At 42.8% G+C, this 16,702-nt stretch overlaps 2 protein-coding genes and 2 long non-coding RNA genes across 4 annotated transcripts in view; 1 reads left to right on the plus strand and 3 right to left on the minus strand.

The window, feature by feature from the left end:
• The window catches only part of LOC145452215 (uncharacterized), a 103,980-nt gene that overhangs the window by 58,583 nt on the left and 28,695 nt on the right, over positions 1-16,702 (minus strand). The gene's annotated exons all lie outside the window — the stretch shown is intronic.
• On the minus strand, positions 2,404-4,005 carry LOC145452806 (uncharacterized). The gene is made up of 2 exons (XR_013919520.1): positions 3,752-4,005; positions 2,404-3,541 (listed from the first exon to the last, which is right to left on the minus strand). It is a non-coding gene; the product is annotated as an uncharacterized LOC145452806 (long non-coding RNA).
• On the minus strand, positions 9,155-12,443 carry LOC145452194 (uncharacterized). Its single transcript, XR_013919234.1, has 2 exons — positions 11,025-12,443; positions 9,155-9,851 (listed from the first exon to the last, which is right to left on the minus strand). It is a non-coding gene; the product is annotated as an uncharacterized LOC145452194 (long non-coding RNA).
• On the plus strand, positions 12,449-13,428 carry LOC145452193 (uncharacterized). Its single transcript, XM_080330419.1, has one exon. The coding sequence runs from the start codon at positions 12,643-12,645 to the stop codon at positions 13,426-13,428; it is 786 nt and encodes a 261-aa protein (XP_080186545.1). The 5' UTR covers positions 12,449-12,642.

Below are 16,702 nucleotides of genomic sequence, written 5' to 3' on the forward strand. Positions count from 1 at the left end.
CCCCCAATGTATGTTAGCGACATATTTATTGATATAGCCTAATTCAGTCGTTATCTTGCAAATAAATTTCGCGCTTCACGCGACCGGGGTCTGGTTGCACACTGCACAGTTGCATGACATAATGTGATCAATTTAGAGCGTATTATTATAAGTCCTGTTTGCGATGTAGCCTAATTCGTTTCGCTCCTATCGACGACTAAAAAAAGGTTATCAACATTCCAGTTGCCCGCGCAATGGTTCGTAAATCTCAGGTGTCCCTTTCGCCGAAAAAGTTGCCCACCCCTGATATAGATAAATTTAGACATCACTTGCAAATTACAACTCAGTTGCAGAGGGGAAGAAAATCGCAAGATGAGTTTTCGTGATGCAGTCAAAATTGATGTAATTTTGGGAATTATACCATGATACTGTGACAGAGCAAAAGCATCGGCTCGTTTTGTAAAATTGTAAAAATGATGTAAATATGACCAAACGATGCTTCCCACTTGACAAAATTAAAAATATTTGTAGTGTAGCTTAACTGTTTGGGTCGAACAAATGATTAAGAAAGACTGCAAGTCCCAATCCTTGAATACTTGATTAAGTACATGTTTAGACTAGACATAGGCTATGGTCTTTGACTACTTAACTAGATTCCATTTATGACTAATGTCTATTATAGTAGTAAGCGTGTGTGTGCTTGTAATTACGAAAGTTTGCAATGACAAAATTAGTAAGTTCAATCTCTTTATTAGTTGCTGACTCATACACAAGAGCTACACTTGGATTTTTTATCTGCATTTTTATTATACAGGATTGGATATCTGCCATATTTGAATGATTTATACATTTCAGGATATTGGAGAGTCCATGTTACAAAAACTTCGTGTTAATTGCATAGTGGATAATTCGAGCTGTGCCACAATGAAACAATTTAGCATGCAACCGTTAATCATATGTTTGCATATGTTTAATGGTTGTATGATAGTCATTCAACCGATAATGTGGCATATAATTTTCAAAGTAAATTGGTAATAATGCTGGAGTCGGAGTCGCGAGTCGGAGTCGGAGTCGGTACGTTTAAAGACCCAGGAGTCGGAGTCGGAGTCGGAGTCGGTACGTTTAAAGACTCAGGAGTCGGAGTCGGAGTCGGAGTCGGTATATTGAAAATGTGTGGAGTCGGAGTCGGAGCCGGAGTCGGTGGTAAAATTTACCGACTCCACAGCCCTGGGGCGCATACATCATGTTTCGCGGCTTTATCGGTAAATACTTTCCTGATACTTTGAATAAACCAAGAGCCCTTCTTAGGATCGCGTAAGGCTACGCAATCGGGCTGGGTTGCGAATGCCACCATCATATCGTTGGTTTTTTCAACGTATTCTGAGGAGAGGGCATCAACCTCGGTTTGCTCTGAACCAAGTCTTTTTCCGTGTGGGAGTACTTTGCGTAGCAGTTGGTTTATCCACGTATTGTCTTCCGTACAGCATTCCTCGGCATCTGTATGCGTTGTTTGTACGTTGCTTTCCCGACACATTTGGAAGAAGATGAGTTTTGGTTTAGTTTTCAGACTCGGACTAGATGTGATGATATTCAGTATTTTTTCGGCTGCCAATTCGCCCCTTTTACTTACAAAAACCAAGTCGTCTTTCTTGCCGTGCGACATAATTATGACGACGCATATCAGATCGTCCTTGTGCAGCGAATTCCAGTAGGGGTCTCAGCTTTCCCGTGGCCACTTACTGCTGGCCACATATTTTTCTGTGGCCGGCCATGGAAAAGCGGTATTTCGTGGCCGGCCACAGCGAATTTCATGGCCGGCCATAATGATTCATCGTGGCCGGCCGCAGGTTCGTGGCCAGCTTATGATTTTTAAATATCATATTGAAGTTCTGTACTTCTAAGAAGCTCTTCAATGATCTTTGCTCGTCTAGATTGATTGAAACTGTCGTCTTTCAGCCACTGTGACTATCTGAAGCAGATCATCTCTATTTGCACTGCGTCGGTTTGGTTTGTGAAGTATAATTACACGAATATCGTCAGTTATCAAATTATATCACTAAACCTACTACTTAATGTCGTTGGGAAGGGCCTAAAATTTAATCGGCTCGGCGCATATTTACCCTTTTCCTGCATGCGTTGTAGAAATGTATTTTATCCTCTCTGACTATCACAAATTTACGGCGAGGAGCGATGTAAACTCTACTAGTGCTACTACCCAAACAAATGTACCTTAAACCTACTTGTCCACTTGTCTTGAAATCATCCTGCTCTACATCGGAAAGTTCGTTCCTATTCCAGTTTCATATAAAGGAGAGTAAATAAAATCATAATTGCGAACTGCCAGCCACGCCGCCCCATCGCTAAAACGGCGGTTAGATGAACTCTTTCGGATTATCACCGCACTGACGTATTGTACACAAGGAATCAATTATTATACAAACGAATTGCTTTTATTAGTCTGATACACAGATTAACGAATCAAGAAAACCAGTAGAATGTATTTCGAGGCGTTACCCGACGCGTCTCCTCTGCAATACGTCCTTTTCTGTGGTAAAAGAAACTATGAATAAGCAAAATTTCCAACCAAATAATACCCAAATTTACCAGTAAAATCTAAAAGTATGTTCCCGAATGCCTGACGATATTGAAGGCAACCCTCAGTGCTCGCAGAAAAGTCGAATTCATCGTCACCATTCAGAAAGTGCTCGGCAAACTGAAACAGCAATTGCGATTACAGATGAAGAGTCTTTTGAAATTTTGAGTTACCTTCAATACCAAGACCCCGCAGTCATAAGAGTCATTCTGTTGACTATGAGTCCTGGATACGATTTCCCACCCAGTGGCAGAACTATTTGTATGGTACTTCCAGAATCCCCAGGGAGCATAGAGATATGCAGAGTCTCAACAATAAGTAATATCTCAGTTACTTACTTCCAATTACGTTCCAAGCGTCTTCGGTAGTGTTCCCCATTTCCCACGGGGTCGTATAAGTAGAGTGTTTTTGAATTTCGGTTAGTCGCCTGCCAAAAATACATTTGATTTAATTATGAACACACCAATAAGCCGTAAGGCCCCTAGTCACTTCCTTGTAGGGCATTCATCATATTTCCCTTTTCCTTGGTGTGACCAATGAATCTTTAAACCGAGCTATTATCGGCCTATCCATCTTTGTATCCAATTCATCAGTTACTTGAAGTCGAGGTAGATGCAAGTATCGTTCTAGTATTGTTATCATAAATAAGTCCAACCAGTAAAATCCAATGATTGACGACATGCAACGCTGTGATGAAGGAGCAAGTCAACGATTGATGAATCTGGAAATATTCTGTATCGATTAATACGGAGAAGAAAAATTGTTTCTATCAAAATTGTTAATTACGTTCCAATTTCTCGTGACGGGTTCCACAGTATCTACCATCACACCACCACAACGTGGAGTACAGGCAATCCAAGTACATCTCACTGCTACGTGTCTGAAATGAATATATCTAGATAAACTTTCGGCATTTACTTTTACCCCTTTCATTCGTACACGACTCATTACGACATGGAAGGACAGCACCTAAATAGAAGAATTCAAAGAGGGAAATATTCAAATTACCCTGCTTATCCATCAACATTATGTCCAACAATAATTTGGATTTAAATATTCAACTTGGAATTTGCAAATAAAATGAAACACAATGGTATCGGACAAAAAGATCGAAAGCAAACTTCTGGAAACAACAAAAGATGTGCTTGAACCTTGCCAATATTAACCAGTGCTACGTACCTGCATCACAATCCTTGTCCTCTCTTACATATACAGCAAATCTGCAATGAATTAAGTCCAGATGTCGGTACAGTAATGTACTGCACATGAATTCGTCAGCGCAATTCGCAGGGCACTTTAGATTACCCCCCGCATCTTCCAACAATTTTAACGCCAGGTCCGTCGAGGTTGATGGTGGCGAACATGGTATATACAGCAGGATGATGATGATCCGATGTAGACATGCATATAACCTCATGTCGCAGACTTATCGTAGACCTGGTACAGAAAAGAAGGATTGTATCAGCCCGGTATTACGCAATACACAGCTATTCAGCTATACGAACGATAACAAACTATGTCGTTGTTTGCAACTACATGTCCCATACCGTTGGAAAAGAGATATCAGATCGGGGGAAGAACCGGCCACAGCGAGCCGCGAGCTGTTCTGTGGCCGGTCACAGAATGTGATGTAGATTTCACAGATTTTCTGGAACTTAAAAGAGTTGTCTTCCACATATTCGTTGTTCTTTGATTCCCTAATTGTTTCGTTCGGGTACTGTGATTACGGTATTTAGTACTGAAAACGAGAAACAGGTTAAATGCCCGCATATTGACCGTTCACGTATCTCGATGAAACATATAGATTATTATGTATTCAAGGCAGTGTTGGGATCAAGTCACTACCTTCGAGTCACGAGTCATTTCGAGTCATTGCACATTTTGACTCGAGTCAAGTCAAGTCAATCAATTTTCGAAGGTGACTCGAGTCAAGTCAAGTCACTCGATTTTTGAAGGTGACTCGAGTCAAGTCGAGTCAAGTCAAGTCAAGTCACGAGTCAAGTCACAATTCAAGTCAAGTTGCTTTTTCGAAGTGTGAAGCATGATTACGTCGTTGCATTTTGTGAACTGAATGAAATACAGATTGCGTAGCCATTGATTCCGAACCGATGAACGAATATAGAGTTCAACACACGCAATAAGGCCCTGTTAAACTACACAAGTGATTGCATAGCCTCAGTTTATAGTTACCAGCCAAAATATAGAATAGAGAAACGAATTGATAAGATGCAATACATTACCAATCTACAAATTGATATGATACAATTCGACCCTGCGCCAATGGTTGAGGACTTCAATTTCGATAAAACAAGAGGTTTGGTTAAGGTGCGAACAGAGAACAGAAAGAGATATTTTGCTACTAAATTACTTTACAACTAGTTTACGACAGCGTAAGCTGTAAGCTTCGAGCACTTCGTTTACGGTCAATTTATTTGTGAGATAACAATGAAGGCCCAGTAAAACGCACGATTATTGATTGATTGGTCGCTTTCACGGGTTACACCAGCGTTTCGCGAACAATCCGAACATATGCAAGATACAGTGATTTTTGTCGACACCGATTACTTGTTGACTCGAAATTGACTCGTGAATTTTGCTCCGAGTCACGAGTCAATCCACATTTCTGATACGCCGAGTCAAGTCCAAGTCAAGTCATTTTAGCAAAGTGACTCGAGTCAAGTCAAGTCATACGAAAAAAGTGACTCGAGTCTGACTCGAGTCAAGTCATGACTCGAGTCATCCCAACACTGATTCAAGGTGGTATATAGTCGAGTCTACTTGAGCGTAAATCAAACAAATCTGCAGTGAAGTAAAACAATTTTCCAGTTCAGTATTGTATTATTCATAAATTCACCAGGGCAATTCACGAAAGATTTTAAACTACTCCTACATCCTTGAACTACAACCGATCCAATATATACGTATAACTTCTCATCGCAGACTTATCATAAACGATAAACATGGTTGAAAAATGAAGGACATTATCAAGATCATATTGTTTAATCGATCATTAGCATATTTACAAAATATAACCAACCATACATACGATTGCAACTGCACAATGCGCACATCTTATGGCATAAAATCAATATCAGATCGGGGGAAGCACCGGCCACAGCGAGCTCCGAGCTGTTCTGTGGCCGGCCACACAATGTCATGTGAATTTCACAGCTTTTGGAGAACTTATACAGATTTTCTGACATATATTTGGTACACATTGTTTTTTCCAATTCTATACAGTTACTTACGATTAGCTGTGACGAGTCTCAGCCGAATATTTTGGGCTATTTCTACAAAAAAGCATCCAAATCAACACTTACCAGTTACCAGTTTGATAGGTCTTCATTGCTTCTAGCTTTCTATGTCATTATTTCCTGTTTCATTTGGCGGATATCTCCCTTTTTAATGCATTCTTTACATCATTTTGTGTGCTTCTAATTGATATAGAGACTATGCCAGATCGTTTCGACTTCTTCCTATCGTTTCATTGTATCGCTATTCCTCTGGTATTTCGGGTGAAAATGCTTATAAACTGAGCTAAACTCTCGCCCTCGCCTAGCTCTATTTACAGTACGCCCATAACAGAACATAATTGATCGTACATTTGACCACGATTGGGTCACGTACAGTACTTATCAATCAATACTAACTTGATATCTTGCAGCCGGCCATGAAATATCGGTATGGCCGGCCATGAAATTCAGCCATGGCCTGCCATGAGAATGAGTTTGACATGGCCGGCTATGGAAATTTCATGGCCGGCCATACCGAAATTTCATGGCCGGTCATGAAAATCACCATGGCCGGCCATAAAATAGCACTTTTCATGGCCGGCCACGGAATATCTGTGGCCGGCCACGAAATTATCCGTGGCCAGTAAGTGGCCACGGGAATGCTGAAAGTCCGTCTCCATTTTTCCGGTCCATAATTGGGAGGTTGATCCGAACGTTTTAACACTCTTGCGAAGGAGCATTTCAATATATGCTCAGGATAGCCATTTTTTGATAGGATAGAACGGATCTCATCCAATTCACGTGGCAATTTTTCTGGCGAACAGATACGCAAGGCCCGATAAACCAGAGTTGATATTAGGTTGAGTTTTCGCCGCTTCGGGCAGAAAGAATCCCAACGGATATAATGGCCACATTGGCCAGTGAACGTGGGTTTTCTATACACTGACGTCAAAAACATATTTCCAGATCTCTCAACCAACACGTCTAAAAATGGAAGTGCTGAATCAGTTTCTTTCTCCACAGTAAATTGTAGAGCTGGGTGGAGACAGTTCAATTTTTTTTAAAACATATTACACTCTCGCTCATTATTGAAAGCAACAAAGGTGTCATCGACATATCTATAATAAAGGAGAGGTTTTGGGACGCTTTCAAACATTTTCTTTTCATGGTACCACCAGCACCGTAACTGCCGCACCCCAAACACCCCAATTGGGGGGGGCCCGAGCTCGAAGGGGGCCCAAAATTATATCGTGAATTAGCATAAATCTTAAAGTATTTTTTGAAAATTTATGCCAATTTTTCAAAATTTTCTCGCGCTGCGCGCGAATTCAAGAAGCCGTTTATCTTTATTATTGGGTATTAGGCCATTACCGCGCTACGACCCACCAAGACCTACAATCAAGTTTTAGGCCATATAACATGCGACTCCAAGAAGTGTGCCAGAACGATCGGCAGCGAGAAAACCTTGGCCGAAAAGGTCTATGCCCTTATGCTGACCGAAGACTGCGTTCTGTATATAAAATACACATAGGTTTAATTGTACATATAGGCGCCTAAATGACTGACGCCGAATGTTCCTGTCTTTGCAATCTGAACCTCACAAGACAAATACCATCCCGCTGGGAAAAAAATTATGCCAGTGAAGGAATACCAATTTGAAATCGTGTGCGTCTCGAAGTTTAGAAGCCTACGTTTGGGCGATTCTATATGTTTTGATATAGCAGACTGGAAGTCACGAAATAACATCATGTAACGAAGTCATACCAGCGGGTCTGCCCGCCAGAAGATGTTTAATTATTATTTACGGGCCATCCCGTTTTCGAAACACTTCACTCAGCTCTACCGGTAAATCTAATTACGTGAGTAGAGAGGAAAATAAATTGATAGCAATATATATAATTATACATGCAATCGCCGATCTGATTGACCGATTTTATCATAAATTATTATCGAAATTTTTCGCGCTTCGCGCTGGCTCACAATACAGTACAGATTATTTCGTGACAAACGCAAACAACGTGATGGGGGGGTCGTTTTATCACCCTATGGGAGCCCAAGACCCACGTTTTTGGGGGCCTGACGAGGTGCTGTTTCGTTCCTGCCAACGGGTATACGCCTGAAGATGTTTAATTATTAATGGAGTGGTCCTACCTTTTCAAACACACCTCACTCAGCTCTACCGGCAAATCTGATTACGCGAGCAGAGATGAGAAGATTGTAGCTGCACATAATACACCTACAAACTATATCCAAGCGATCGCGACTCGTAAATGTATTACGCTTATTCCTGACGCGTTACCGTTCGAATATTAACATTCTGATACATTCGTACCGCTCTGACTTGCACGCTCAAAAGGTGCCAGTCAGAGAGCATGTTCAATAGACACTTACGTGACCTTTGACACGAACCAATCAGGTTGCAGTAGGATGTAAACAAAGAACAAGCCCGGGCAAGCTTACTATGAGCTTTTATGGAAAAGGGTTGAAAAATATAGGTTTTTAGCAAAATTACATTGAATTGGGAATAGCTGGCTTTGGTGAATGGTAATAACATAGAGCTAGTATGTATATGCAGTGTTATAACCTACAATAAGCATGAATGATGGCAAGCACGCATCAGCATGGTATGTCCAAATGAATGAATTTCTGACAACTTTTCGGATGAAGCAACTATTGCTGTATTATCCTTAGTCGTATACTATAGGGGTGTCGTACCGAATAGAATGTATTAGAGGAATAGTGAGTCAGGATATGTGTGGTATCCATTATGTGGCGTTATATGCGTTCTATTTATGGAATCGACATTTGTATATAGTAGTCTACAGTCGTATCATTATCTAGCAAATTACTGTTACACTGGACACTTGTCTGCATATTCAATGATCATATTAATATGATATATCGTCGCAGTGGAATCAAAGTATCTTATGTCCAGTTTTCGAATTTTGAAGCTCCCTTTTTTAAACTTGAAAGAAATAGATTTTTCGAAAATTTTTGTAATTCTTTCGGTCATATCTTAGCCATGGTTATGTCTGTTTCAGTGTATCAAAGTTAATCGGGGTCAATATATGGCTGAAAGAAGATGAAAACTTCACTCAAAGTTAATTTTCCCCAAATCTGTAAAATGGACATAAGATACTTTGATTCCACTGCGACGATATGTTAGGCAACATGATCCGTTCCCAGCTGAAATCGTCATTTTTTGTTCTAGCTCGTGTATTGAATCTATCAGGATAAACACTGTGCTAATAGCCTGTGTAACATGGAGATGGCTACACAGACCGTTCCTGGTGTGCGCTTTTACCTTTCCCAGAGCCAATGACATGCATGGAAGAATGTAAAATCTGGATAAAGGCATGTGGACTTCCTTGTAGTCATCTGAATTCTCATTTTATTAAGAAAATGACGTATCTATTACTGTACCAAAAATATTGAATCGTGACATAATCTAGAATCTAGATCAGTGGTTCCCAACGTGGGCGATTTGGCGGTCTAGGGGGGCGAAAATGACGAAGGGGCGACAGGGGAGCGAAAATGGACAAAGGGGGCGAAAATAGCGAAGGGGGCGATGACGCGTCAAAACGGCTGACATTTTTTTTTTAGTCAACCCATGGAAATTTAGTTACAAAAGTGTCAAATTAGACATCGAGCCGAAAATTTGACCCTTTTTTTTAGTCAACCCGCCAGTGATTACAGGTTTGTATGCCCAATTTTCGGTACACAAAATTTGGGGGGCGATGATCGGTATTGACCTTGAAAAGGGGGCGATAGGTCGAAAAAGGTTGGGAACCACTGATCTAGATGAAACAATTCTGTGTTTCAAAATGAGTCCAATCTGAAATGCAGTCACACTTGATGCCACAATCGACTTGGTGTGTGTCTCGTTTTATTCCACTCCAGTTTTGTTGCTTGATGGTGTGTAATGTATTGAAATTGTTGAAAACAATATATTCAATAATGAGACGAATAGTTGAAATTGGTAGCGGTGATACGTTGTATGAGTCGGACGAGTACGCCTTGATAGGTGCCTGCACAGCAGTATTGCTCTGTAAAATAAACATATTATATATTTTGTGCAGGCTTGATGGATATCTTTTATGAAGCTGCAGAAAGAGGCAGTCGATGGATAAAACGCAAGAAAATCAAATTTCTGGAAGAAGTATAGAAGCACAAAACAGTAAACTCGTCCAGGAAAATTACAAATTGACGGACAATTATTGCTAGTGAAGTTCAGTTCTCAGAGGAGCATCATAATGTCAAAAGATGCGGAGAAGCTGAAATTTTATGCTAGACTACATTAAATTCTTTCTGAATTGCCCGACTTATCCTACTGACGTCAAATTTATAGTATTGCTGTAAGCATAGTATTTAACCATTGGGTCAGCCATATGTAACTGCTTCATTAAATCGCGATTTGGCCATGTAGATATGTGGTTCTTAAAAATGCACCATTTGCATTCATTCATGATTTCTCAAATCTAGAATGATTATTGACTGTCAATAAATCCCATACAACTTTGAAAGGATTGATGGATTGTGGTACACTTACTTTTATGCAGGAACTATTCACAGGGAGCATTTCAGATCGAAATATTAGTTAAATATGTGGATTCGACAAGAAATGTAAGAAAATGATGGAGTTCAGCTATGGTGAGCCAGGCAATGCTATCATGGCAGAAAAGGGATTCACCATTGAGTCTGATATCAAGAAATTGAATCTAGATTTAAATATTCCTGCACGTGATTTACACACCGTCAAATGCCTGAGCCAGACTGTTCCACAACAAGAAAGATGGCGAGAGAACGTATTCATATTGAACAGCTGATCGGAAGAATCAAGGAGTATAAAATTTTGTCTGGTGTCATACTATGCAGCATTGTGTATCACAACTAACCAAATATATATGGACTAATTGCATACTCTAATTCAAGATTGAAAATTAAAAATGAATGACGCAACATATTCGGCAATTGTGCAAATTCAGTTCCATTGTCAATATCGTAATGCCTAATAGCATGCTACGGATCGTAATTGCGCGGTGCCATGGTCAGTCTGTACCAACAGTGCATGTCTAGATATTCCAGTGGTGTGCATTATTGAAGCTCATTTAGATGCCCAATTTGTTGAATGAACAATTCTCCAGATGAAAATGTTCTAGGATTATTTGTGTTTGATGGAATGTTAAAAAACTGAAGACACCAGATACACCAAAATCTACCTTGAGGCAGGAGTTGATCGGTTGCGAGTACGGTGGAGTGATTGCTTGTCAATCACGATGGAGCTCACTGATGCTGATGCAAATCACAATGTAGTCCTTTTAGCTTCAGGTGCTGGATTGTCTTAATCAATGCATACACTACAAAAAAAAATTAGACAAATTGGTCTCAAAATTAGACAAATTTGGTCTCAAATTTAAGAAATGAGGATGATTTGGTCTCATTTTACCACCCACTCACCATAAATGCTATTTTCGACTCAGACAACCATATATATATTGATCTGAATAGTACACGTGAGTAGTAAGTGGCATGTACCTTGATAACTATATCTAGTGAATATCTTGTAAACTTAGTACAGGATCATCTCAACACTGCAATTTCTGGTCTCTCTCGTCCTTCCCCTCCTCCGCTCAGGCCCCTAACATTGAAAAGGATGCCGCCAAGGCACTGCTACTATTTTCGATCAATTTCTGACTTACTTTTGAGACATAAAGTACTTGGTAAGACTAATTGGTCTTTAAGACTTTTTTTTTGTAAAAAATCGATTTGAGACATTGAGACCAAATTTGTCTGATTTTTTTTGTAGTGTATGCATGAGAGCATATATCAGAACCTAATATGAAAATAAATCATGGTTAAAATATCTATTGAAGGAGTCTCTGAAAAAATGTCTTTTTCCTTACTTACCCTGTCTTACAAGTGCAAGACCGATCAATAATGGATTTTCCGAGAACGTGTATTTCCATTGAGTGTGTTATCTCACTTTTCCGCAAGTTGCGATAACATTGGCTGTTCACTAGAATATTGCTTCTAAAAAGAGTGGATTGTCTCCTCAATCTTTATCCCTAAATCGTGTGCATAGCGCTCCATGAAATACTTCGTAGCTTTCTCCGCGGTGTTAGAAGAAGATGCTGTTCCACTCAAATCCATAAATTCGATTGAATCTCCATAGCTTTCAAGTTTCATAATCAATACACAAAAATTGTGATGTGTGGCAGCAGCTATATTTTATAGTATATATATTTCTGAACATGAGATATGCTTGAAAATTTTGCTCGAGACCTGGAGCCTATGAAATCGTCAAAATATGCATTACCACAATCCTATAGTATAGTATACAACAATCGTCGCTTAATCAGAAAAGTTGTCAAAAACCCGTGCATTTGGACACAGCACGCTGGTGCGTACTTGCCACCATTCATGTTCATCCTAGATTAAAAGCTGCAACCACATACTAGCTCTACGCTATTACTATTCATTAAGGCCAGTCATCTCCAATTCAACGTAATCTTGCTTAAAACCTTCATTTTTCAACCTTTTCCCATAAGAGCTCATAGTAAGCTTGCCCGGGCTTGTTCTTTGTTTACATTCTGCTGCAACCTGATTGGTTCGTGTCAAAGGTCACGTAAGCGTCTATTGTTCATATTATTGTTGTTGTGATTACAGATTGAGTGTAGCTATACTTGTCTGGCGTTCTCAGTATCGAAATGAGAGTTACGTAGTTAGTTAACTACTCAGTAGGAAACGAGTTCCTACATTGGTGACCCCGAACTACCTGGAAGACTCCAGAAGACCACAAATATTGTGCACAGCCAGGATTATACTGACGCTTCCAACATGGATAACGCCGCTTTGCAGGGATTGACCGACGCACTGAAGAATCTCGTCATTCCTTCGACAGCTAATGCGGTAAGCGTTAAACTTCCGTCAATATGGACTGACAACCCTACTTTGTGGTTCGCTAGAGCTGAAGCTCAGTTCGAGGCTGCACGCATCACTCGAGATGAAACGAAATTTAACCATGTGGTTTCGGTGTTAGATAACGCCACTGCTAGCGAAATTTCCTCTCTCCTTACTGACCCGCCAGCAACAGAAAAGTACTCTGCTATCAAAAGGGCGCTAATCAAAGTATATGGCAAGCCACAAGAGGTTAAGGACTCTGAACTTCTTAACATAGCCGGCTTAGGAGACAGAAAGCCGTCTGGGTTGTTGAGATACATGCGCGCGCTAGGTGGCAGTCAAGAGACATTACTGCGAGCGTTCTGGTTGGCCCAGCTACCTGCTGTAGTGCGAACAGCGCTGGCCACATCCGCAGAAACAGATGTTGAAAAACTGGCCGAAGTTGCGGATAGAGTGTTTTTCGCAGCTCAGACAGCCAACGTGAGCGCCTTACGCCATGACGCGCAGGATATCGCCCCACAGGCAGAAGTAAACAGCGCAACCGGAGTTTTCATCTGTCACTACCACAAAACTTTCGGTATGAAGGCTACGAACTGCAAACAAGGGTGCGCATTTGCCCAGTTGGTGTCTAAGCAGAAAAGTGAATCTTCGGCACCGAACACGGTGCGCTACGCCCGTCGCAGAAAGACCCGACAGGGAAACGACGACGCCGATCGCGGTTAGAGGCTGACGCGGTTGGTGGAATTCGTAGCTGCCTCTTGATCATCAACGATGCCAAATCCGCCCGCGGGTTCCTGGTAGACACAGGAGCCCAGGTTAGCATCCTTCCCGCTCTACGCTCTGATCGCCTCTCTCGCAATACCGGTCCCCTTCTGGTAGCTGCAAATGGCTCAGAGATCAAGACTTATGGATACAGAACGGAAATACTGCACATCGGCACCAAGACGTATGAGTGCCGGTTTGTCCTCGCGGACGTTTCTCGTCCCATTCTCGGAGCAGATTTCCTTTTGCGGCATAGCCTCCTAGTTGACATAGGTGGGCGACGGCTTCTTGAAGCTTCAACATGCCGTACAGCTGTCGTGGGACACCTGTCATGGTCCCGTCACACGCAACTCCATGTAGTCGAAAAGCATCCGCACACGGTATACTCAAAGCTTCTCGATGAATTCAGCGAGATTACCAAACCGTCTTTTGAACTTCAACAGCCGAAACACGGTGTGGAACACCACATCGTAACGACCGGCCAACCCGTCTTTTCGCGCCCACGCAGATTGCGCCCAGACCGTCTCAAGGCCGCAAAAGATGAGTTCGACAACATGGAAAGACTGGGGATTATACGCAGGTCCAGCAGCCAGTGGGCGTCTCCCCTGCATGTAGTACCAAAAGCCAATGGTGAAAGCCGCCCCTGCGGCGATTACAGGCGCTTGAACGATGCCACGACGCCTGATCGGTACCCGGTCCCTAACATTCAAGATTTCTCACACAACTTGGATGGAAAATCGGTGTTTTCAAAAGTTGATCTTGTAAAGGGATATTTTCAAATTCCCGTAAGGCCACAGGATGTTGTGAAGACTGCAATCACCACGCCTTTCGGACTCTTTGAATTTCTACGAATGCCGTTCGGTTTGAAAAACGCGGCACAAACATTCCAACGCTTGATGGATTCTGTCTGCCAAGGGCTTCAAAACGTATTTGTCTATCTTGACGACGTCTTAATTGCGAGCCAAGACCAGGAACAGCACTTAGCAGACTTACGGGCATTATTCTCCCGTTTTCGAGAACACGGGCTGGTGATAAACCCCAACAAATGTCAATTTGGCCGGTCCACGCTTGATTTCCTTGGCCATCGAGTTTCTGCCAGCGGCATCAAGCCCCTTCCTGAGAAGGTGGAGGTAATCCGCAATTTTCCTGCGCCTCGAACGGTCAAGCAACTTATGGAATTCAATGGAATGGTGAACTTTTACCACAGATTTCTACCAAGTGCTGCGGAAATTATGCAGCCTCTATACAGAGCTACCGCCGGTCGTAAATCCAAGACTCAAACTGTCCAGTGGTCCACGGGCATGACCACGGCTTTCAACGCTACTAAGGCTGCTTTAGCCAAGGCCACACTCCTGGTGCATCCTAAAACAGATGCACCAACCGCCTTAACAGTAGACGCATCTGATGTGGCTGTTGGGGGCGTCCTCCAACAGAAGTTGGGGAGTATTTGGAAGCCGTTAGCCTTCTTTAGCCGTCAACTGAATAATGCTGAAAGAAAGTACAGTGCTTTTGATAGAGAACTGTTGGCGATTCATCTGAGCATCAGAAAATTCCGCTACTTTCTGGAAGGTCGCCACTTCACAGTCTACACCGACCATAAACCGTTGACCTTTGCCATGGCGAAGAAATGTGTACCGTGGTCGGCCAGGCAATCCAGACAATTGGCCGCAATCAGTGAGTACACGACCGACATACGGCACGTTTCTGGGAAAAGCAACTCGGTAGCGGACACATTGTCGCGTGCCACCGTCAACGCTATCGACGACGGCCTAGATTTCCAAGCGATGGCACGGGAACAAACTGACCTTGATCTGCGCGATACTAGCCTCGAGTTACAGCGGATTCCATTTGACGGTGGGCGGTCCACCTTGCTTTGTGATGTCAGCACTGGGACACCGAGGCCGGTGGTCCCACCATCTTGGCGACGACGGGTTTTCGACGCTGTACACACATTGTCGCATCCTGGCGTTAGGACCACCAAGAATTTGGTAAGCGCCAAATATGTGTGGAAGGGTCTTGCGAAAGACGTGAACCAGTGGAGCAGGTCTTGTATCGCCTGCCAACGGTCGAAGGTCACTCAACACACGAAAACTGCTCTTGAAACATTTCGTGTTCCAGAAAAGCGCTTCAGTCATCTGAACATCGACCTCGTAGGCCCCTTGCCTCACTCGCGGGGATACACGTATCTCCTTACAATAGTCGATAGGTTCACCAGGTGGCCCGAAGCCATACCGATTTCTGACATTTCCGCCGCCGGATGTGCCCGCGCACTGCTGTATAATTGGGTGGCGAGATTTGGCGTTCCGGCAGATATGTCATCTGACCGAGGGCCTCAGTTCACTTCCAGACTATGGGACGCAGTTTGTGAACTTCTCGGCACCAAACTACACAGGACCACTTCGTACCATCCTCAAGCCAACGGACTGGTGGAACGCTTCCACCGTTCTATGAAGGCTGCCTTGCGTGCTCGATGCACGCATCCAGGCTGGGTAGACGAGCTACCGTGGGTCTTACTTGGACTTCGAACCACACCAAAAGCGGACCTAGGGTCCACTTCGGCGGAACTTGTGTACGGTGAGACGATAGCAGTGCCAGCAGATTTCATGGCCACGCCTGAGACCATTACAAACTACAATCCACTGCTTAACCGCCTTCGAGAAACTGCTGGAAGTTTGCGCCCAACCCCTACCTCTTCTCATGGAAACACATCAGCTCGTGTGGCTTCAGACTTATCAAATAGTAAATTCGTTTTCGTGCGAAGAGGCGCACATGGGCACCCGCTGACAAGACCATATGACGGACCATACGAAGTAATCTCCCCAGGAGAGAAGGTGTTCAGACTGAAGATTGGCTTGCGCGATGAACTCGTTTCGGCAGACAGACTCAAGCCAGCCTACATGGACAAAGAACATCCATTCATGGTGGCACAACCACCTACAAGAGGTAGACCGCCTTTGCTTGATCCTTCAATGTCATCTCCAGATCCTGCGCAGCGAGCACCGGAAAGCTTCCAACGTGAACAGGACGACATGACGTCTACGCGCAACAAGCAGATGAAGACTCGCTTCGGAAGAATGATTAACGTGCCCCCTCGATTCCGAGCTTGAAAAGGCTAGTCACGATCTGGTGGAGGGTGGTGTAGCTGCACATAATACACCTACAAACTATATCCAAGCGATCGCGACTCGTAAATGTATTACGCTTATTCCTGACGCGTTACCGTTCGAATATTAAC

This window comes from Botryllus schlosseri, chromosome 12 (genome assembly GCF_051294905.1).
Source record: "Botryllus schlosseri isolate E-star chromosome 12, Bs_hap1, whole genome shotgun sequence".
Lineage (NCBI taxonomy): Eukaryota > Metazoa > Chordata > Ascidiacea > Stolidobranchia > Styelidae > Botryllus > Botryllus schlosseri.